At 47.4% G+C, this 22,169-nt stretch overlaps 1 protein-coding gene across 2 annotated transcripts in view; it reads right to left on the bottom strand.

Moving 5' to 3' along the window:
- Positions 1-20,674: 20,674 nt before the first annotated feature.
- CA6 (carbonic anhydrase 6) overlaps positions 20,675-22,169 on the bottom strand; it is a 35,894-nt gene continuing 34,399 nt past the window's right edge. The window contains exon 8 of one of the 2 annotated variants that reach the window (XM_025403152.1): positions 20,675-20,976. In XM_025403152.1, the coding sequence (XP_025258937.1) occupies positions 20,894-20,976 (83 nt within the window). In that variant the 3' untranslated portion in view covers positions 20,675-20,893. The remainder of the gene's footprint in view (positions 20,977-22,169) is intronic. The other variant, XM_025403157.1, reaches the window with a different exon arrangement.

Below are 22,169 nucleotides of genomic sequence, written 5' to 3'. Positions count from 1 at the left end.
TGGACCACAAGGTCAGGAGATTGAGACCATCCTGGCCAACATAGTGAAACCCCGTCTTTAATAAAATACAAACAATTAGCCGGGTGTGGTGGTGTACACCTGTAGTCCCAGCTACTCGGGAGGCTGAGGCAGAGGAATCACTTGAACCCGGGAGGCAGAGGTTAGAGTGAGCACTCTAGCCTGATGACAGAGCAAGACTCCGTCTCAAAAACAAAAAGAAAACATTCTCTAGAGTGTAATTACGATATAATTCAGGCTTTCTTGTCATCCAGATTGTGCTGTTTTCAGCTCGACCCAGAGTGATTGGGCTGTTCTAGAACAGTTCTAGTGATTAAATTGTTCTAGGCTTGGCCTCCACTTCCTTGTCTGAAATCCACAGTTACAGCACTTGGGTGGTGGAGGAGCCTCAGGGGCGATGGCGTCACCACCCCATTTTGCAGATGAAGAGCCTGAGCCCAGGAATTTGATGGAGCCAGCGTTGCCCAGCGGGGTTCCGACAGTCCCAGCCTTGCCAAGGCTGACAGGCCTCCTGGTCAGGAAGGGGTAGTGAGCAGGGCCTTGGGGCTGTTGCACTCTAATGGGCAGCCCCCTCCAAGTTGGATGAGGCAGCCCTTATTCCCTGGCTGGTGGCCAGGCCACTCAGAAAGCCAGTCTGCATGTCAGTTAACTGCCTGGTGAGTCCTCCGTGGAGCTTGTGGGGAATGTGCCCAGGGAACTGGTAGATCCCACACAGTGGAGGTTTTTTTCGGGGAACTCCCCCAAACTTCTGGCATCAGAGCCTCCTGGGTTGACTGACTCGGTCACTTTTCAGATACTCCCCCTGCCTCTTCAGAAGATCCTGGGTTTCAACGTTGGAAGAGACCTTAGCTGTTTTTTACTTTCTGCCTCCAGTAGGAATACTTCTTTCAACATTCTCATATACATATATATATATATATATATTTTTTTTTTTTTTGACAGAGCCTTGCTCTGTCGCCGAAGCTGGAGTGCAGTGGTGCCACCATAGCTCACTGCAACCTCCCCCTTCCCAGTTCAAGCAATTCTCCTGCCTCAGCCTCCCAAGTAGCTGGGATTACAGGCACACGCCACTTGAGGTCTCACTCTGTGGCCCAGGCTGGTGGCGGTCATGCAATCTCAGCTCACTGCAGCCTCTGTCTTTCAGGCTCAAACCATCCTTGCATCTCAGTCTCCTGAGTAGCTGGGACTACAGGCACGTGCCACCACACCCGGCTAATATTTTGTATCTTTTGTAGAGACAAGGTCTCACTATGTTGCCCAGGCTAGTCTTGAACTCCTGAGCTCAAGCCATCCTCCCACCTCAGCCTCCCAAAGTGCTAGGATTATAGGCATGAGCCACCACACTCAGTCCAGACTTCATTTCTTTGTCTTTTTTTTTTACCTGTGGCTGGCCTCTTTTCTCAGGCTTCAAAAAGCCCCAGTCTCCTCAAGCTCTTAGAAACTTCCCTTTCATGAAAACCTGCTCTTAGTAATGGTTCCTTTAAAAACCAAACCTTAGAAACATTTTGGGCCGGGCACAGTGGCTCATTCCTATAATCTCAGCACTTTGGGAGGCCAAGGTGAAGGATTGCTTGCAGCCAGGAGTTCAAGGCCAGCCTGGCCAACATAGCAAGATCCCATCTCATTTTTTAACAACATATTTTTAATTAAAAAAATGAAATGTGCCATATTTCCTCCCCTTCTCCCTATCCTCCTCTTTTGCTCAAATACTGTAAAGTAAGTCATAGACATTATGACATCTTATCCCTAAATATCTTACTATGGATCTCTAAAAAATAAAGTCATGGGCTGGGTGCAGTGGCTCACACCTGTAATCCCAGCACTTTGGGAGGCTGAGGTGGGCAGATCACACGGCTAAAAATACAAAAATTATTCGGGCGTGGTGGTGCATGCCTGTAATCCCAGCTACTCAGGAGGCTGAGGCAGGAGAATCACTTGAACCCGGTAGGCAGAGGTTGCAGTGAGCTGAGATCACGCCACTGCACTCCAGCCTGGGCAACAGAGTGAGACTCTGTCTCTAAATAAATAAATAAAAAGTCATGTTTTTATATAATACTTTCATTTCACATACCAAAAGTTAAAATAATTCCTTAATATCATCTAATAGCCCCATCATATTCAAATATCTACAGCGGCCCCAAAATGTTTTTGTGATTGCTTCTGTTAGACACCAGGAGATGCCATTGAGGTTTTAGTTTAGGGTTTGTTTTTATGCCCTTTTTAAATTGCAGCCATGTGGATTTGAACCCTAAAGCCAGGGAAGGACCAGCTGGTGTTTACAAATGCTCAAAGGCTACCTTTCTCCCTTGATATGGGTTGACTGTGTCCCCACCCAAATCTCATCTTGAATTCCCACATGTTGTGGGAGGGACCTGGTAGAGGTAATTGAATCATGGGGGCAGGTCTTTCCCAAGCTGTTCTCATAATAGTGAATATGTCTCATGAGATCTGATGGTTTTAAAAAGAGGAGTTGCCCTGCACAAGCTCTCTCTCTTTGCCTGCTGCCATCCATGTAAGATGTGACTTGCTCCTCCTTGCCTTCCACCATGATTGTGAGGCTTCCCCAGCCACATGGAACTGTAAGTCCAACTAAACCTCTTTCTTTTGTAAGTTGCCCAGTCTCAGGTACGTCTTTATCAGCAGCGTGCTTTACCCAGATCTGCAACCTGATGTCAGGTTTCCTTGCCATCTCCCTTTATTGGGTAGGCTTCTTCCCTAATCTTTTACCCATGGTACTGTCTTCAGGGTCCCACCTCAGAGAAGGGATCTCTATGCCAGTGCTCTTGGATGGCTGGGCTGCAAGGCTGGAATCCTGGAGCTTCAGGGACCCACTCAGGGGATTGGTCACCTGAGAGCAAAGCCTGCAGACAGGAGGCAGAGCCAAGACAGGCTGACCGCACATCTGACGCTGCGCTCTGGATCCTGGGCTCCGGCTGTACTGGAAGCCAGGCCTCCCCTGGATTCTTCTGGTAGGTGAAACAATGGGTTCCTTGTGTTGCTAAAACCTGTGTGTTCTGGGTTTTCTGTCTCTGAAAACAAAGGTCTTGAATAAAATAGTTCATTAAAGAACAAAGCAGCAGGAAGGTGGGGATGGTTAATGGGAAGAAAGAAAGAAAGAGAGGGAGAGAGAGAAAGAGAGAGAGAGAAAAGAAAAGAAAAGAAAAAAGAAAAGAGCCAGGTGCTGTGACTCAAGCCTGTAATCCCCACACTTTCGGAGGCCAAGGCAGGAGGATCACTTGACCCCAGGAGTTTGAGACTAGCCTGGGCAACATAGCAAGACCCCCATCTCTACAAAAAAAATATATATATATATAAATTAGTTCGGTGTGGTGGCATGTGCCTGTACTCCCAGCTACCCAGGAGTCTAAGGTGGGAGGATCGCCTGAGCCCAGGAGGTTGAGTGCAGTTCACGCCAGTGCACGTTAGCCTGGGCAACAGAGCAAGACCTGTCTCAAAAAAAAAAAAAAAAAAAAGATGACTGTGACCCCAGCTTGGTTAATGGGCTGGAATAGACAAATGTAGAGAATGTAGAGAGAAGCAAGTGTGGAAGTAAGGAGATGAGTTAGCGGGCCACTTCCATAGACCAGGGAAGAGATGCTGGTGGGTTGATGACAGAGAGATCAGTGAAAAATGGAGATTGCTGGAGATTGTTAAGACTATAATTGAGAGACGTTTAGGAGGTGAAATCAATGGAGCTCAGTAATGGACTGGAGAGTGGGTGATGGGGAGGGAGAGGTTACAAATGTTTGCTGGTTTTTACTTCCTTCATTGGATGGATGGTGGTACCACTTACTGAATCTGGGGTCACAGGGAAAGTACCAGGCTTTTTGGGGAAACCATGCATTTAGTTTTGTGCATGTTGTGGTTGAGTCCTCCCACATTCTGGGATGGGACCTGATAGGGCTCCTTGATCACATCTATCCCTGAAAACAATCCTTGTAGCTAACAGGTTGTAGCACGCTGACACATCCCACTCAAAGCCCACGGACTGAGAACTGGGGAGGATGGAGAGCAGCTGCTGTCCCTCACAGAGATCTGGGAGAAAAGGGTGTTCCAGGTTAGGATTTGGGTGTTCTTGCCATCCTTAGTGCCATTGAAATGTCAACTTGATCAAACCTCCACATTCCAAAGCTGTGCTACTTCTGCTCTTTCAACCTATCTTTACTACTCTTAGCCTTGGGTTCTGCATTAATGTTGATGTTGGCTGGGCACAGGGGCTCTTGCCTGTAATCCCAGCACCTTGGGAGGCTGAAGCGGGTGGATCACTTGAGGTCAGGAGTTTGAGACCAGCATGGCCAACATGGTGAAACTCCTTCTCTACCAAAAATACAAAAATTAGCCAGACGTGGTAGCATGCACCTGTAGTTCCAGCTACTCAGGAGGCTGAGGCAGGAGAATTGGTTGAACTCAGGAGGTGGAGGTTGCGGTGAGCTGAGATCGTGCCACTGCACTTCAGCCTGCATGACAGTTGCATTTAAATCAACCTGTCTGTTGTTTTATATTTTTTATTTTCACTTTGTATTGTACGAGTTGTTTTGGAGACTGGGTCTCACTCTGCCACCCAGGCTGGAGGGGAGTGGTGCAGTCATGACTCACTGCAGCCTCCAACTCCTGCGCTCAAGTGATCCTCCTGCCTCAGCCTCCTGAGTAGCTGGGATTACAGGCGCACACTACCATCCCTACCTAATTGTTGTATTTTTTGTAGGGATAGGGTCTCACTATGTTGCCCAGGCTGGTCTTAAACTCCTGGCCTCAACAGATCCTCCTGCCTCAGCCTCCTAAAGTGCTGGGATTACAGGCATGAGCCACCACACCCAGCTTGTTTTAGCTATGCCCTAGTTTTTTATTCTTTGATTCCATCTGAGAATATTTGCCCTTGAATAGCAGAGTTTAATCCATTTTTATGTCTTACAATTGATGTTTTTTCTTCTTCATCTTATTTTATGCTTTTTTCTTACATGTTCTTGCTATTTTTTAATTTTTCTTTTCTTTGGCTGTATTGATTAACTTTGCTTAATTTTTATATCCATGATTTGAGGTTTTACATTCTATTTGTATTTTATTAATAGTACCTACAGGCTGGGCATCGTGGCTTACGCCTGTCATCGCAACACTTTGGGAGGCCAAGGCAGGAGGATCACTTGAGGTCAGGAGTTCGAGACCAGCCTGGGCAACATGGTGAAACCCTGTCTCGACAAAAAATACAAAAATTAGCTGGGCATGGTGCCTGGGCTGTGCCTGTAGTCCCAGCTACTCTGGAGGTTGAAGTGATTGAGCCTGTGAGGTGGAGGTTGCAATGAGCCGAGATCGTGCCATCGTACCCCAGCCTGGGTGACAGAGCCAAACTCTGTCTCAGAAAAAAAGAAAAAAATAATTGCCTACAGAGCCCTGGAGACCCTTGCTGGTACTTAGGAATCCCTGGTATGGTTCCATCCTCCTGTGATGGGGGGCCCCACAGGTTGACCATTGCACGCAGGCTCCCAGAGGTCGCAGAGCCAGCCCTGCCTCTCCCCAGGGAGCCCAGAGGTCCCAGAGCCAGCCCTTCCTCTCCCCAAGGAGCACAGTCCCTGAGCTGGCTGACCTTGATGTCCCGTGTCATTGCTACATGGAAGGACACTCCTCTGTGTCCCTCCTCCGCCCCCACCATCCTCCTGGGGACAGCTGGGCTGATGCCCCAGCAAATCCGCAGCTCCCAGCAGTTCTCAGATGCAGCCACATGGCCCACTGGGCTCTGCAAACACTTGGTTTCGCATTGAGGTCCCGGCCTACCCCAGATGAAACAGTGACTCAGCCAACAACCTCAGGCCTCCCTCAGTCAGCTGCCTCTAATACTCCTTTCCTCCTTATCACATCCACCATCCTAAACCCAAAACAAAGGCATCACAATAAAACTGCTTGCTATCCGTTGTTTAATTCACACTAAGATTTAATTAAGTGATAATGCTTCATCAATTAACTTTCCCTGTAGTGTTTTTATTTTCAAAGAGAAGCTTAGAGGCCATAAAGGATTTTGTTTTTAAAGACAGAGTCTCATTCTGTCACCCAGGCTGGAGTGTAGTGGTGGGATCTCAGCTCACTGCAACCTCAGCCTCCAAGGTTAAAGTGATTCTCCTGCCTCAGCCTCCTGAGTAGCTGGGATTATAGGCACCTGCCACCACGCCCGGCTAATTTTTGTATTTTAGTAGAGACGGTTTCATCATGTTGGCCAGGCTGATCTCGAACTCCTGAGCTCAGGCGATCCACCTGCCTTGGCCCCCCAAGGATTACAGGCGTGAGCCAGCGTGCCCAACCAGCTGGATCTTTGCCTCTAAGACGTACACAAGCAGGCGTCTCTCAGGGCCCCTCTCAAAGACAGGCCAACGCGTGAGCAGCACCCCTGAGCCCGGTGCTGTCCGGGGCCTCTCTCAGCCTCCACCCACAGAAGCCCAGTATGCCGTCAGGGGAGGGTGGGAAGCTCTGACACAGAGACTGTGGGGGCATTTGCCCCATGTTTGGAAGATGCTGGGGTCCTGATACCCTCAAACTCAGCCCTGGGGCCTGCCGTGGTGGAGCTGAGACTACCTGGAACCACCTGGAAAATGCACCCCACCCTCCGCCTCTTGCTGATGTGTCCCATAGTCCAGCTCCAGAGCGCCGAGGGGCCGATGGGAGAGCAGGAATTGGAGCTGGGTCCCAGCACCCCGCTGAGAGGCTGTATCCGAGCACACCGTCTTGTCCCAGTGTCCTTGTCAGGACGTGGAGATAGCAAAGCCTGTCCCTGAGGCTCCAACAAAATCAAAGGCATGCTGTCTTAGTTGGGAACTGTGTATTTGTGGAAAAGCAGAAAAGCGAGCAAGGGCTGCAGGGAATTTCTGTGGAAGTCAAGGGCAGGACGTACAGCCCGGTCCAGTGTTCGTCAGCAGGTCATCGTCCACCACCCCCACGACGCCGACCCCCTCTGAAGCCCGGAGGCCCTCCTCTGCTTCTCTCCAGCCCTGCATCCTTCTCTCCGGACAGCGGCGCTCCTGGGAAGGGCTGAGCGCCTGCTCCCCAGCGTGCACTTGTGTGAGTTTTAGGGTGGCCAGGTGCCAATCGTGGTCCCCTCTGCACAGCCTTGGCATTCAGATGTCCCTTACTGAGGCCTGAGAGGGGGCACCTGAGTGACCGCTGGCCCACCGTCCCTTCAGCTGTGGGTGGGGTGGAGGACCCCCATCATCCAGGTGTGAGGGTGCTTGGAAATTCCTTAAGCAGTGCATAGAGGCAACAGGGACCAACATCCCCATGTCCAGAGCCCCCCACATCCCACTGGAACAGTCCAGGGACATGCAATCTGCCCTTTGTCCTTGATATGCTATTAACTTACCTGGAGAGCTCTATAGATCCTCTGTGCCTCAGTTTACCAATATGAAAAATGGGAGGGGGTGGAGTGGATGGATCTCCTAGGTCTCCTGGGCACAGCCCCTGCTGTCCTCACAGAGGCCACTGGAGGGCAGCACCTCCTCTGTCCAGGCTGCCGGTTCTGCTCCGCCCCTCCAATCTGTTCAAGAACCTTCCTTGCTTTAGGTTTTGGGGGGTTTTTTTGTTTTTGTTTACAAAATGGCACCAACAAAGAAGGTCTTTCACAGAATTTCTGGCACTAGTGAGGGGAACACCCACTGCCGGCACCATGGAACAGCTCACGGCTGTTTCTAAGGGATGTTTTGTTTCTCAAAACGTTTATTGAGCAACATGAATTTGCAGGAACCAATACTGGAGCATCAAGATCCCAGGTCCCGCTAGGGTCTGCCCAGCTTCTGCTCCCCAGAAGCCGTTGCTCAGTGACTTCCTTCCCACTGACAACGTGGTTTTGTGGCTGTTTAAAGAACACGATTCTTTCTGCTGTCCCTAGGAGAGGATGCCCCGTTGTGGCTGGGGGCCCACGCGAGCCCTCCAGCTTCTAGGAGGTTTGTAGAAAACAAAATTGGCCTCAGCAATGTAGTTTCTAAAGTGAACGTTTGCCCAAAAGTAATAGCACTGGAAGGCCTTCTGTTTCTTCTTGGGTTTGCTTTTAGTTTTAGTTTTTTGTTTTTTGTTTTTTGTTTTTTGAGTCAGAGTCTCTCTCTGTCGCCCAGGCTGGAGTACAGTGGCGCGATCTCGGCTTACTGCGGCCTCCACCTCCCGGGTTCAAGCAATTCTCCTGCCTCAGCCTCGCGATTAGCTGGGATTACAGGCACGCGCTACCACGCCCAGCTGATTTTTGTAATTTTAGAGGAGATGGGGCTTCACCATGTTGGCCAGTCTGGTCTCAAACTCCTAAACTTAGGTGATCCTCCCACCTCAGCCTCCCAAAGTGCTGTGGTTACAGGAGTGACCCACCATGCCCGGTCCCTTAGTTTTAGTTTTTAAACTAAATTCAGGGCCAGGCATGGTGGCTCACACCTATAATCCCAGCACTTTGTGAGGCCGAGGTGGGGAGGATTCCTTGAGCCCAGGAGTTCCAGACCAGCTTGGGCAATATAGCAAGATCCTGTCTTTACGAAAAATACAAAAATTAGCCAGGCGTGGTGGTGTGCACCTGTGGTCCCAGCTGCTCGGGAGGCTGAGGCAGGAGGATTGCTGGAGCACAGGAGGCTGAGGCAGCAGTGAGCTGTGATCATACCATTGTACTCCAGTGAGGGAGACAGAGTGAGATCCTATCTCAAAAAAAAAAAAAAAAGGCCCTTGTTCACTTCCTGTTGCTCCACCTGCCCTGGCCTCCCCACCTCTCTCTCATCCTGCTTGAGCCTCCGCATCTGGGAAATACCTGCTGTTCCCCTAGACTCCCCCTCCTTGCTGCCCCAGGTGGGACCCACTCCCAGAATGCACACCTGGAGGCACTCACACGGCAGTAACAGGGACCACCTGCCTCCCGCCCAACCCTGACCTGCGGGAGGGGTGTCTGCCACAGTAGCGCCTCAGGAAACTGTTTGTTTGTTTGTTTGTTTGTTTGTCTGTTTGTGGCAGGGTCTCGCTCTGTCACCCAGGCTGGAGTGCAGTGGTACAGTCTCAGCTCACTGCAACCTCCGCCTCCAGTGCTCAAGTGATCCTTCCACCCCAGCCTCCGGAGTAGCTGGGACCACAGGTGTGCAGCACCATGCCCAGCTAATTGTTTATTTTTTGTAGAGACAGGGTCTTGCTATGTTGCCCAGACTGGTCTCAAACTCCTGGGCTCAAGCAGTCGTACTGCCTCAGCCTCCCAAAGTACTGGGATTATGAGTGTGAGCCACCGTGCCTGGCCCCAGGAAATTCACATTGCATGATTCAGTCCAACCAGCAGCTTCCTGGCTCATATTTGCCTTTCCAGAAAGCAGACTCTCCCAGGCTAAGCGCCAGACCCGCCATTCCTCCATGAGAACCACACTGAGTGCCGGTGAACACCCTGTAAACTGTGACTGTTGGAACAATTGTGCTTCCAGGTCTTCGAGAAGTGCAGGGAAAATGACAGCTTGCTTGGTGCTCCTAAAGTGCTAGGATTGCTCAGGGCTGAGGGTGCTTCAGAAACCCAAGCTGTTTGTCCTCAAAGTTATTTTTGTAAGTGCTGAAAGTAATGGTTTTTCTGGATCCATTAGTCATATGGGAGTATTGCCTGGGTCCTCCTCCTTCAACGCAAAGGGAGGACTCATAGAATGGTGGGAAGATGACCGGCTTAGAGTCTGAGACCTGAGTTCAAATCCTGGCTCTGTTGCTAATGAAAGCTGGGCCCCAGTTTCTCTACCTGTAACTTGGCGATCAGAGATCCCCCCTCATGGTGTTGCTGATCCATGGGAATTTTCGGGAATGTTTATTTAAATTATTTTTATTTTCATTATCGTAGAGACAAGGTCTCATTATGTTGCCCAAGGTGGTCTTGAACTCCGGGGCTCAAGCAATTCTCCTGTCTTGGCCTCCTGAAGTGCTGGGATTACAGGCATGAGCCACCATGCCCAAGAACTTTCAGGAACTTTTGAAGCACAACATAAATGTGAGTGACCCTGGTAAATAAAACGTCCCAAGAGCTAGCTTGGTGCTGAGCCCAGTTCCCGCCTGCCTCATCCCAGACACCCAGCCTCGCTTTCTGCATTTGCAACTGCACTCCTGCCTCAGAACAGAATCTCCCAGTGGCCCCAGGTGGCTGCAGGGAGCACGTGGCTCCTCCAGCCCAGGAATCCAGTGGAGGAGATTTCTGGAGACCACCATGATTCCACCCAGAGGGCAGCCCTTCCCTCCTACTGGACACACTCTTTCTAGAGCCATGGTGCAGCCACTTCCATAGGCGAGCCTTCCCTGAACAAGAGCATAATGGGAGCAGTTGGCTCAGCTCTGGGCTCACAGCTCAGGGCACAAGGGTAAAGAAGCCATCCTCTCAAGCTCATTGTCATTCCTGGGGTAAAACAGAAGATGGTCAGGTGGCCTTTGTGAGGTGGGTGAAGAACACAGCAAGAAGGAGGAGAGATCCGTGCCCCATGTTCAGTGCAGAGAATGGCATGTGCAAAGGCCCTGTGGCCAGAGCACACGTGGTGTCTCTGCGGAACACTGCAGCCAGAGCTCAGTAAGACAAGGGAGGGCAGAAACAGAGGATGCCCAGAAAGCGGCCAGGGCCAACAAGGCAGACCACAGCTAGGGCTTCGGAATTCATTCGAAGTGTAATGAGGGCCAAGGGTGGTGGCTCACGCCTCTAATCCCAGCACTTTGGGAGGCTGAGGCGGGTGGATCACCTGAGGTCAGGAGTTCAAGACCAGCCTGACCAACATGGTGAAACCCTGTCTCTACTAAAAATACAAAAATTAGCCAGGCATGGTGGTGCATGCCTGTAATCCCAGCCACTCGGGAGGCTGACACACAAGAACTGCTTGAACCTGGGAGGTGGAAGTTGCAGTGGGCCAAGATCACACTGCTGCGCTCCAGCCTGGGCAACAGAGTAAGACTCAGTCTCAAAAAAAAAAAAAGAGAGAGAGAGATTATAGCACACTTTTTAATACTACCTATATTATAACATTGAATAAAAGATTAATTTTTTTTTAAAAAAGTGTAATGGGAAACACCGGAAGTTTTGAAGTAGGAAAATGATGTAATCAGATTTTTATTTTGAAGGGATAAATAGTAATATGACACTTAATTTCGTGTCTTTCTTTCTTTGCTTGCTTGCTTTATCTCTTTCTTTCTTCTTCCTTCCTTCTTTTCTTTCTTTCTTTCTTTCCTTTCTTCTTTTCTTTCTTTCTCTTTCTTTCTTTCTCGTCCTTTCTTTCTTTCTTTCTTTCTTTCTTTCTTTCTTTCTCTCTCTCTCTCTCCTTCCTTCCTTCCTTCCTTCCTTCCTTCCTTCTCTCTCTCTGCCCCTCCCTCCCTCCCTCTCTTTCTTTCTTTCTCGTCCTTCCTTTCTTTCTTTCTTTCTTTCTCTTTCTTTCTTTCTTTCTCTCTTTCTTTCTTTCTTTCTCTCTCTCTCTCTCTCTCTTTCCTTCCTTCCTTCCTTCCTTCCTTCCTTCCTTCCTTCCTTCCTTCCTTCCTTCCTTCCTTCTCTCTCTCTCTCTGCCCCTCCCTCCCTCCCTCTCTTTCTTTCTTTCCTTTTTGGAGACTGGATCTCACTCTGTAGCCCAAGTGTGATCTCACTACACTCACCGCAGCCTCAGCCTTTCAGGCTCAGGTGATTCTCCTCCCTCAGCCTCCCAAGTAGCTGGGACTACAGGTGCCCGCCAGCACACCCAGCTAATTTTTGTATTTTTTTGTACAGAGTCTCACCATGTTGCCCAGGCTGGTCTTGAACTCCTGGGCTCAAGTGATTCTCCCACCTTGGCCTCCCAAAGTGCTGGGATTACAGGCGTGACTCACTTCCCCCTGCCTGGTGTTTTTCTTATTAATTACCTTTACTGTGTGTTGTGTTTCCTTGACATTATACAGTCATGTGTCAGTAAACAATAGGGATACGTGCTAAGAAACGTGTCATGAGTCACTGTGTGAACACTGTAGTGTGTACTTGCACAAACCCAGATGGCATAGCCTACCCACACTAGGGTCTGTGGTGTAGCCTACTGCTCCTGGGTTACAAAGCTTCACAGCATGTTACTCTACTGAAGACTGTAAGCAGCTGTAACACAATGCTAAGTATTCCTATATCTAAACATATCTAAACATGGAAAAGGCACAGTGAAAATACAGTGTTATCATCTTATGGGACCGCCATTGACTACACTATCCATCATTGACTGAAACATTGTGATTTGGCACCTAACTGTGTATGTACATCATTATTTTGTTATTCAACTTTTTATAAATGCTATGCTACTTTTCCTGGACTTGCTTTTGTTGCTCAACATGTTTGTAACTTTCTTTTTTTGTTTTTTGTTTTTTTTGTTTTGTTTTCCGAGGCAAGGTCTGGCTTTATCGCCCAGGTTGGAGTGCAATGGTGCGATTTTGGCTCACAGCAACCTCTGCCTCCCAGCTCAAGCTGTATTCCCACCTCAGCCTCCTGAGTAGCTGGGACTACAGGCGTACTCCACCATGCCTAGCTAATTTTTGTATTTTTTGTAGAGGCAGGGTTTCTCCATGTTGATCTCGAACTCATGAGCTCAAGAGATCGGCCCAGCTTGGCCTCCCAAAGTACTAGGATTATAAGCATGAGCTACCATGCCCGGCCATGTTTGTAAATTTCTATCATGCTCATATTTCTTTCCTTTTCTTTTTTTATTTTTTGAGACGGAGTCTTGCACTGTCGCCAGGCTGGAGTGCAGTGGCACGATCTTGGCTCACTGCAACCTCCACCTCCCAGGTTCAAGTCATTCTCCTGCCTCAGGCTCCCGAGTAGCTGGGACTATAGGCATGCGCCATCACGCCCAGCTAATTTTTGTATTTTTAGTAGAGACGGGGTTTCACCATGTTGGCCAGGATGGTCTTGATCTTTTGACTTCGTGATCCACCCGCCTCAGCCTCCCACTTTGGTGCTGGGATTACAGGCTTGAGTCACCGCACCCGGCTTCATGCTAATATTTCTAATTTTCATTTTCTAGTTCATTTGTCTTTACCGCTGCATAATATGATCTCTAAAACATCATTATTTTACATTCACCTATTGACAAATTTTAGGTTGTTTCCTGTATTTTTCCATTACAAGTAATGCTGCGATGAGCATGTTTGTTTCTTATGCATTCATGCAAGTCTCTGTAAAGTAAATACCTAGGAGTGGAATCTCTGGGTTCTAGGAGATGCCCCTGTTGAACTTTATGAGGTCTTGCCAAACTGCTTTCAGAGCGGTTGTACCTGTTCACACTCCCAGCACTGGATGAAGATTGCTTCATTTTTCACATCCTCAGTTGCACTTGCTAGCACCAGACCTTAAAGTTTTTGCCAATCTGAGGTTGTGAAATGGTATCTCATTGTGGTTTTCATTTTCACTGCCTTAATTACTATTGGTCATTCCTATTTCTCCTCCTGTAAATTGTCCATTGCCTGCTCCTTATGATTTTTCTCTTGAGTTGTTAATTGTTTTTGATTTTTAGCATTTCTTCATATGAATGCTAATTCATTCATTCAGCACATTTTCACTGAGCATTGTACGTACCAGATAGTCTTCTCAGGGTGTTGGAGTTTATTGTGAAAAAGAAAACAAAAATCCCGTCTTCCTCATGGAGCTTACTGCTTCATGGCAAATTACACATTCTTCTGTGGCCTGAGTTTCCAGAAGCACAGGGTGTACTCGTATTTTGTGTTCAGTGATGTTAACACTGCTCAGTGTTTCCAAAGGTTGTCCCTGATCCATAAAATAGAATAGAATAGAATAGAATAGAATAGAATAGAATAGAATAGAATAGAATAGAATAGAATAGAATAGAATGCAATATAGTGTAAAGATCCCATCAATCTCCCATCTAACAGTGTTGGAAACCAATCATGATCATTTTCTGGGTCCATTATTTCATTGAGGTTGCAAAATGACTCCTTCTGAATACACTAACTGGAATTCCTCCGAGAAGAACTCATCCTCACCAACTGTATAGGGTAGAAGAGTGGCCACCCCAAAAGAGTGTCCCCCCAGAACCTGTGCATGTGACCTTATTTGGAAAAAGGGGGCTGGGTGGGGTGGCTCATGCCCGTACTCCCAGCTTTTGGGAGGTCAAGGAGGGCAAATCACTTGAACTCAGGAGTTCCAGACCAGCCTGGGCAATAAGGTGAAACCCTGTCTCTATTAAAAAAAAAAAAAAAAAGAAAAAAAAAACTGGTTTAATTAGCTGGGTGTGGTGGAGCGTGCCTGTAGTCCCAGCCACCTGGAAGGCTGATTTGGGAGGCTCACTTGAGCCTGGGAGGTTGAGAGGTTGAGGATGCAGTGAGATACGATTGTGTCACTGTCCTCTAGCCTGGGCAACAGAGGGAGACCACATCTTGAAAGAAAGAAAAAAAAAGAAAAACTGAGAAAGCAGGAGGAGGGAAGGAAGGAAGGGAGGGAGGGAAGGAGGGAGGGAAAGAAAGAAAGAGAAGGAAAGAAAGAAAGAAAGAGAGAGAGAAAGAAAGAAAGAAAAAAGAAAGAAAGAAAGAAAGAAAGAAAGAAAAAGAAAGAAAGAAAGAAAGAAAGAAAGAGAAAAGAAAAGAAAGAAAGATAAAGGGAAAGGCAAGGCAAGGAAGAAAGACGGGAGGGAGGGAAAGGGAAGGGCAAAGAAGGAAGGAAAGAAGGAAGGAAGGAAGGAAGGAAAGAAAAAACAAAGAAAAGGATCTTTGCAGATGTAATCAAGTAAAAAATTTTGAGATGAAGTTCTGGATTATCCAAAAGGACCCTAAGTCCAATGACAAATGACCTTATAAGAGGAAAGCAGATGGACAAAGGCACAGAGAAAAGGGGGAAGACCACGTGAGGATGGCAGCAGAGACTGGAGTGATGCAGCCACAAGCCAAGGAATGCCCGTGACCACTAGAAACTGGAAGAGACAAGGGAAGCCCCCAGCATCTTTGAGGGCAGCTTGGTCCTGCCAGCACCCTGATTTCAAATTTCTCGTGTCCAGAACTGTGAGAAAATAAATAAATTTCTGATATTTTAAACCATGCAGTTTGTGGTCATTTATTACAGCAGCCACAGGAAACTGATGCAACCAACCATGAGCTCTCTCAGCTACAGTGTGCACAGGGAAGGCAGGACATATACTTGACCCTTTCCTTCATTTGCCAATTTACAGAAAAATAAATGGTTTCCCTAGCAACCTTCAAAGTTGACCAGTGCATTTACTTTCGCTTATTTTTAGGACCATAATGAACTCATATATTTCTATATATTTAGTGTTTCAATTTTCAATCCATTGCAGTTATTATTCTTTTTATGATATTGTTCTTTTGGATGCTTAAGTTGACCCAGGAGCCCCTTCAGGATGGCCCTCGTGTTTTTTGACATAAATCCAGTACTTAGATTTCTTGTTTTCCGGCCTAAAAAGATATCCCAGGTTCTTTCCAAAATGCTTTTTTTTTTTTTTTTTTTTTTTTTTTAGACAGGAGTCTTGATCTATTGCACAAGCTGATCTCAAACTTCCAGTCTTAAATGATCCTCACAGTGCTGGCATTGCAGGAGTGAGCCACTGTGCCCAGCCCATCTTTTATATTCTTGTTCCACGTCTGGAATCAGTCATTTCTCCAAGGTTCCCTGATTCCTCATAGTGAAAAATGGTATTTAGAAGCCACTATCTGGGCCAGGAACGGTGGCTCACACCTGCAATCCCAGCACTTTGGGAGGCCGAGGCAGGTGGATGATTTGAGGTCAGGAGTTCAAGACCAGCCTTACCAACATGGCGAAACCCTGTCTCCACTAAAAATACAAAAATGAGCCGGGTTTGGTGGCGCACGCCTGTGACTGCAGCTACTTGGAAGGGTGAGGCAGGAGAAATCACTTGAATCCGAGAGGTGGAGATTGTAGTGAGCTGAGATCGTGCCACTGCGCTCCAGCCTGGGCAACAGAGCAAGACTCTGTCTCAAAAAAAAAAAAAAAAAAAGGGAGCCGTTATCTGGTTATAAGGTGTTCATTGCTTGTAGGTTGTTTTTGTTGGTAGGACATTTCAGTAAACAGACCTAGGAAATACATGCTTTTTAGAAAGAAAAAAAGAATTTATTGCCAAGTGTGGTGGTGCATGCCTGTAGTCCCAGGTAGTTGGAAGGCTGAGGCAGGACAGCTTGAGCCCAGGAGTTCTGGGCTGCAGTGCACTGTGCCAATGGGGTGTCCACACTAAGTCTGGCACCAATATGGTGACCTCCCTGGAGCAGGGGACAACCAGGTTGTCTAAGGAGGGGTGAACCAGCCCAGGTCAGAAATGGATCAGGTCAAAACTCCTGTGCTGATCAGTAACGGCACCATGCCTGTGAATAGCCACTGCACTCCAGCCTGGGCAACATAACGAGGTTCTGTCCCTAAAAAAAAAAAAAAAAAAAAAAAGACTTTATATATTTATACTGATATTCCTAAATTTATGATTACAGGGTTTTTTATCTAGCTTTGTCAATTTTTTTTTTTTCTTTTTTGAGACAGGGTCTTGTTTTGTCATCCAGGCTGGAGGGCAGTGATATAACCATGGCTCACGGCAGCCTTCACCTCCCCAGCTCAAGCAATCCTCCCACCTCAGCCTCCTGAGGAGCTGGGACCACAGGCATGGACCACTATGCCTGGCTAAATTTTTATTTTTTGTAGAGATGAGGTCTCACGGTATTACCCAAGCTGGTCTCAAAGTCCTGGACTCCAGCGATCCTCCCACCTCAGCCTCCCAAAGTGCTGGGATTAAAGGTGTCAGCCATGAAGCCCAGCCTGATTTTTAAATTTGGATCTCTGTTTTTTATGCTGAAAATCTTGTTAGTAAGGACGTTAACATCATTGTTTGTGCACATATAGTAGTAGAGGATAGTAACTGCACACACACACAATTTCAAAATAACAATACCAATATAATTATTAAGAGGATTCCTAAGTACTGTTTAAGATTCCTTGGTACTTCTTCTTGTCCTTAGGATACACTGCACCAGGTAGGTAGATGAAAACTACTGTGTCTAAAATAACATGAAAAAATCCTTCAGTGTTTCTGTCACCAGCCCTAAGTACAATTGTTCAGTTGTTCCGCTATATTTTTATGTTGAAACATAACTCGTGTTTTATGTTTCAGGAATGCTTTTTTCCTTACTTGCTTAATTTTTCTTTGCAATTACATAAAGCCTAATGTTCCAAAGTCAAAACTACCAAACAGGGTACATCCAGAAAACTCTACCTTCCCACCCCACCCTCAGCACCCTTCTCCTGCCTTCTCTTTTTAGGAACCATTTTAAGTTATTTTTGATTTCTTTCTCCCTTGTTTGTGCTTGAAAACATAAACAAATACTTAACTATTTTCGTATTTCTAACTCTTCTTGTGCCATCTGTAAAACTGCTTTTTGCAGGCTTAAAAATGTAGCCTACAGTCCAAGCGCAGTGGCTCATGCCTATAATCCCAGCACTTTGGGAGGTCAAAGTGTGCAGATCATATGAGGTCAGGAGTTTGAGACCAGTATGGCCAACATGGCAAAACCCCGTCTCTACTAAAATTACAAAAATTAGCCAGGACGTTGGTGGCATGCACCTGTAATCCCAGCTACTCAGGAGGCTGAGACAGAAGAATCACTTGAGCCTGGGAGGCAGAGGTTGCAGTGAGCTGAGATCGCGCCACTGCACTCCAGCCTCGGTGACAGAATGAGAATCCATAAAAAAAAAAAAAAAAAAAAAAAAAAAAAATGTAGCCTAGAGATTATTCCCTATGCAGTTCTCTGCTGTGTGAATAGCCCTGGTTTAGTCAACCAATCCCCAACTGATGGACATTTGTGGTGTTTCCTGTATTTTCCTGTAAATAAGGTCAGCATGAATGGCTTTTTTGCAAGTCTCTTTCTTTTTTTTTTTTTTTTTTTTTTTTTGAGATGGAGTCTCGCTCTGTCGCCAGGCTGGAGTGCAGTGGCACGATCTTGGCTCACTGCAACCACCACCTCCCGGGTTCAAGCGATTCTCCTGCCTCAGCCTCCCAAGTAGCTGGGATTACAGGTGTCTGCCACCATGCCCGGCTAATTTTTTTGTATTTTTAGTAGAGACAGGGTTTCACCATGTTGGCCAGGATGGCCTCAATCTCCTGATCTCATGATCCACCTGCCTCGGCCTCCCAAAGTGCTGAGATTATAGGCGTGAGCCACTGTGCCCGGCCACAATTCTCTCTTAAGGATAGACTTTCAGGGTTGGGAGGGCTGGATCCCTGAGTGCAGGTGAGTATAATCCCATGTTCATCTTCATTTCCTTGTCTCCCTCCCCACAGGAATATAAGTAAGCTCTTTGGCTGTACGGTCCACTCTTGCATCTCTCATTCATTATAGACACGCATTATCTGGTGGAAAGAATGAATCTCGCCACGTCATTCCCCTGCAGAAACCCTGCAGTCTCTGCCATCACCCACAGGGTAAAATCCGAAACCCTTTAGTGGCACAGAAGATACTAGTGATGGCCTGACCTCCCCTGGCCACACCCCCGCTTTCCGTGCCAGCATCCTTGAACTTGGTCCTCTGACCACGACAAATCGCTTCCACTTCCCTGGGTGTCTTTCCATCAGCACATGCTACACTCTCAGGTTACAATAACCCCGCCCCTCTCTGACTTGGTTCCCCAGGTGAACTCTTTTTCAGCCTTCAAAACCTAGGCCAAGCACCTGGATTTTAAACGTAGACGTTCCCTCCACCGTACGGAGATACGATGATTGCTTATTTCAGTGTCTGTCCTGCTCACCAGACTCGAGCTGTAGGAGTGTGGGAGCTGTCCTCACCCATCTCTGGAACCCCCAGCAGTTAGTGCTATGTCGGGCTCAGAGCAGGTGCACAAGAAAGCTTGTTGAGAAAATGAAAGGGAGGCTTTCTATAGTTAAAAGAATGTGGGTACAAAAGACCTGAGTTCAAGTCCTGGCTTTTCATCTGCCACCTAGGAGATCTCGGGCAAGTCGACATCTTGGTTTGCTTTCTGTAAACTGGGGATAATGCAAGTTCACTGAGGGTGGCCATTGGGGCTGAGGGCAGTCACATGTGGTGGAAGTGCTTAGGATATCATAAATAATGACATGGAAAAATAAAGGTGGTAACAAGAGCAGAAGAAATTCAGAAGAGCCAGAGCGATCTCAATCAGAGGCGAGGAGGAAGCTAGGGCGTGGGTAAGGAAGGGGCATCGATGAAGGGAATGCATAAGTGACCAAGAAAAATAGTAGCAGCCAGGTGTGGTGGCTCACGCCTATAATTCCAGCACCTTGGTAGACCAAGGTAGGAAGATTGCTTGAGCCCAGGAGGCTGAGACTACCATGAAGCTAGGATCACTACTGCACTCCAGCCTGGGCAACAAAGCTAGACCCTGTCTCAAAAAACTAAAACTAAAAATAAAAAATATTTGTCACTCTCAATGTTATTTAATGAAGCCACAGCCCTATGAGCCCTGTGGGGTCATGTTATCATCCCACATAACTAATGGGATGCCTGAACCTGGGTCTGGTAACAATGCCCAGGCACTATGTGACCAAGAAGGTGGTTTGCAGTGAGGTCCCCTCTCTTCCTTCCTTCTGTCCTGGGAGCCCTTCTTCTTTCTCATCTCCTGTTTCTCTTTGACTAACAGCCCCTGCTCCAAACCCCCCACTGATAAATTCTCAATGTAAGAATCTCTTCCTAGACCAGGGGCAGTAGCTCATGCCTGTAATCCCAACACTTTGGGAGGCCAAGGTGGGAGGATCGCCTGAGACCAGGAGTTTGAGACCAGCCTGGCCAACATGGTGAAACCCCATCTCTACTAAAAATACAAAAATTAGCTGGACGTGGTGGTGCGCGCCTGTAATCCCAACTACTCAGGAGGCTAAGGCAGGAGAATTGCTTGAACCCAGGAGGCAGAGGTTGCAGTAAGATTGTACCACTGGATTCTAGCCTGGGCAACAAAGCGAGACTCTGTCTCAAAGGAGAAAAAAAAAGGCTGCGCGCAGTGGCTCACGCCTGTAATCCCAGCACTTTGGGAGGCTGAGGTGGGCGGATCACAAGATCAAGAGATCAAGACCATCCTGGGCAACATGGTGAAACCCCATCTCTACTAAAAATACAAAAAATTAGCTGGGCGTGGTGGTGCGTACCTGTAGTCCTAGCTACTCGGGGAGGCTGAGACGGGAGAATTGCTTGAACCCAGGAGGTGGAGGTTGCAGTGAGCCGAAATAGTGCCACTGCACTCCAGTCTGGCAACAGAGTGAGACTCCATCTCAAAAAAATAAGCAACAGCAACAAAAAACACCTCTCTCCTTTTTATTAATCTTATTAATTTATTAATCTTTATTAATCCCTCCCCCTTGATCTCTATGCCTTCACCTGTGTGTGGTGTTGGAGGGGGGGAAGTGGGGAGAGAGTGGGGGGAGAAGGGGGGCAGTGGGAGGTGGGCAGGACAAAAGAAGGGATATTTGAAGTGATACAAAATAATAGAAATTTTTTAATGACAAATTTCCAAAATTATTTTATTATGTCTAATGCTAAAGGAAAGGTCAGGCTGGTTTATAATTTAGACAGGTCAACATATATGATTTGATAGGAGAATAGTTAGGGTTCTATTTCCTTTAACTTTCTATTCCAATCAATTTCCACTGGTGATGTCTAACTCAGATCCCTTCTCGTGAACTGAAGCCACCTCACTTCCTGTCCAGGATGATAGCATCTCACTTCCTGTCCAGGATGATAGCATCTCACTTCCTGTCCAGGATGACAGTTTCCCCTCTTTTAATCAGAAGCTCAACAGCTGCCCCAGGGGGAGCAGCCTGTTCCAGACACACATGGTTTCTTAGACAGGGCAGGGTGTGGCTGCAGGGGACAGGCGCCTCTTCTGGTTAGGTCAGACTTCAAGCTAGTTAATATTGAATATTCCTCTTAGCTTTCCTCAGTTCAATGCTCTTCTTAAGTACTCAAGAATTTCCTCAATCTTACGTAGGTAAAACTGGAATTCGGAGCCTAGAGTATATTCTGTGAAAAGAAGAGTTAGTTGGAAATGGTTAAACCTTGTACAGTCCTCACAAAAACAGAGAAGGGGGACGGCCAGTTACCATACCCACATCGTATTTTTGGGAAGTCTTTTGATTCCTTAGAATGCTCTCCATGTGCCCAGTACATTGTCTTTATGCGTCTTCACTGTGTTTGAACTCAGGCTTCTAGGCTGCCGGGAGCCAAGGGGTGGCGTGTTGACGTGAGCTTTACTCTTGGATTTTGTTTTCTCCCGTGATGCCTGGTGACCCTTGCCTGAGGGGATATAGTATAGAGGTGTTTTCTAGTAAATAAATTGCAAGAGGTCCGTATTTGGCCATCGTCTTGTTTTTGTAGCTGACCTTTGGTTTCTCAGGTCATGCCTTCCAGACGGGTGAATCCTATCAACCCCTCTGGGGTACAGTTCTCTACAGAGCAGTGCAATACCATGAGTCATGCAGCTGGATTGACCAGAGCCAATCACCGCTACATAGAAATCTGGGCCTGGCCAGGCGCGATGGATCATGCCGGGTAATCCCAGCACTTTGGGAGGCTGAAGTGGGTGGATTGCTTGAGCTCAGGAGTTCGAGACCGGCCTAGGCCACATGGCCAAACCCCATCTCTACAAAAAAATACAAAAATTAGCTGGGTGTGGTGGTACATGCTACTCCCAGCTACTTGGGAGGCTGAGGTAGGAGGACTGCTTGAGCCCTGGAGGTTGTGGCTGCAGTGAGCCAAGATCGAGCCATTGCACTCCAGTCTGGGCAACAGAGCAAGACTCTGCTAAAAAAAAGAAAAAGAAAAAGAAAGAAAGAGGGAGAGAAAGAAGGAAGGAAGGAAGGAAGGAAGGAAGGAAGGAAGGAAGGAAGGAAGGAAGGAAAGGAGGAAGAGAGGGAGGGAGGGAGGGAGGGAGGAAGGAAGGAAGGAAGGAAGGAAGGGAAAGAAAGAAAGAGAGAGAAAGAAAGAGAGAGAGAAGAAAAGAAAAGAAAAGAAAAGAAAAGAAAAGAGAGGGAATCTGGGTCTGAGGGAAGGTGGGCCAAGATGATGCCCAGTTCTCTGTTCTATAATGAGCAAAGGGAGGCCACAATTCAGGTTCCCTGGGGGTAAGGAAGCCCTCTGATGCTGAACTGGGAGTTGAAGTAATAAATCCTGAACAGCGATTCTCAGTGGACCTACAGACAAATCACCACATGGAG

The sequence above is a fragment of the Theropithecus gelada genome, chromosome 1 (assembly GCF_003255815.1).
Source record: "Theropithecus gelada isolate Dixy chromosome 1, Tgel_1.0, whole genome shotgun sequence".
Taxonomy (NCBI): Eukaryota; Metazoa; Chordata; class Mammalia; order Primates; family Cercopithecidae; genus Theropithecus; species Theropithecus gelada.
Note: the sequence above shows the minus strand (reverse complement) of the source record. Positions and strands in the feature narration are given on the sequence as shown.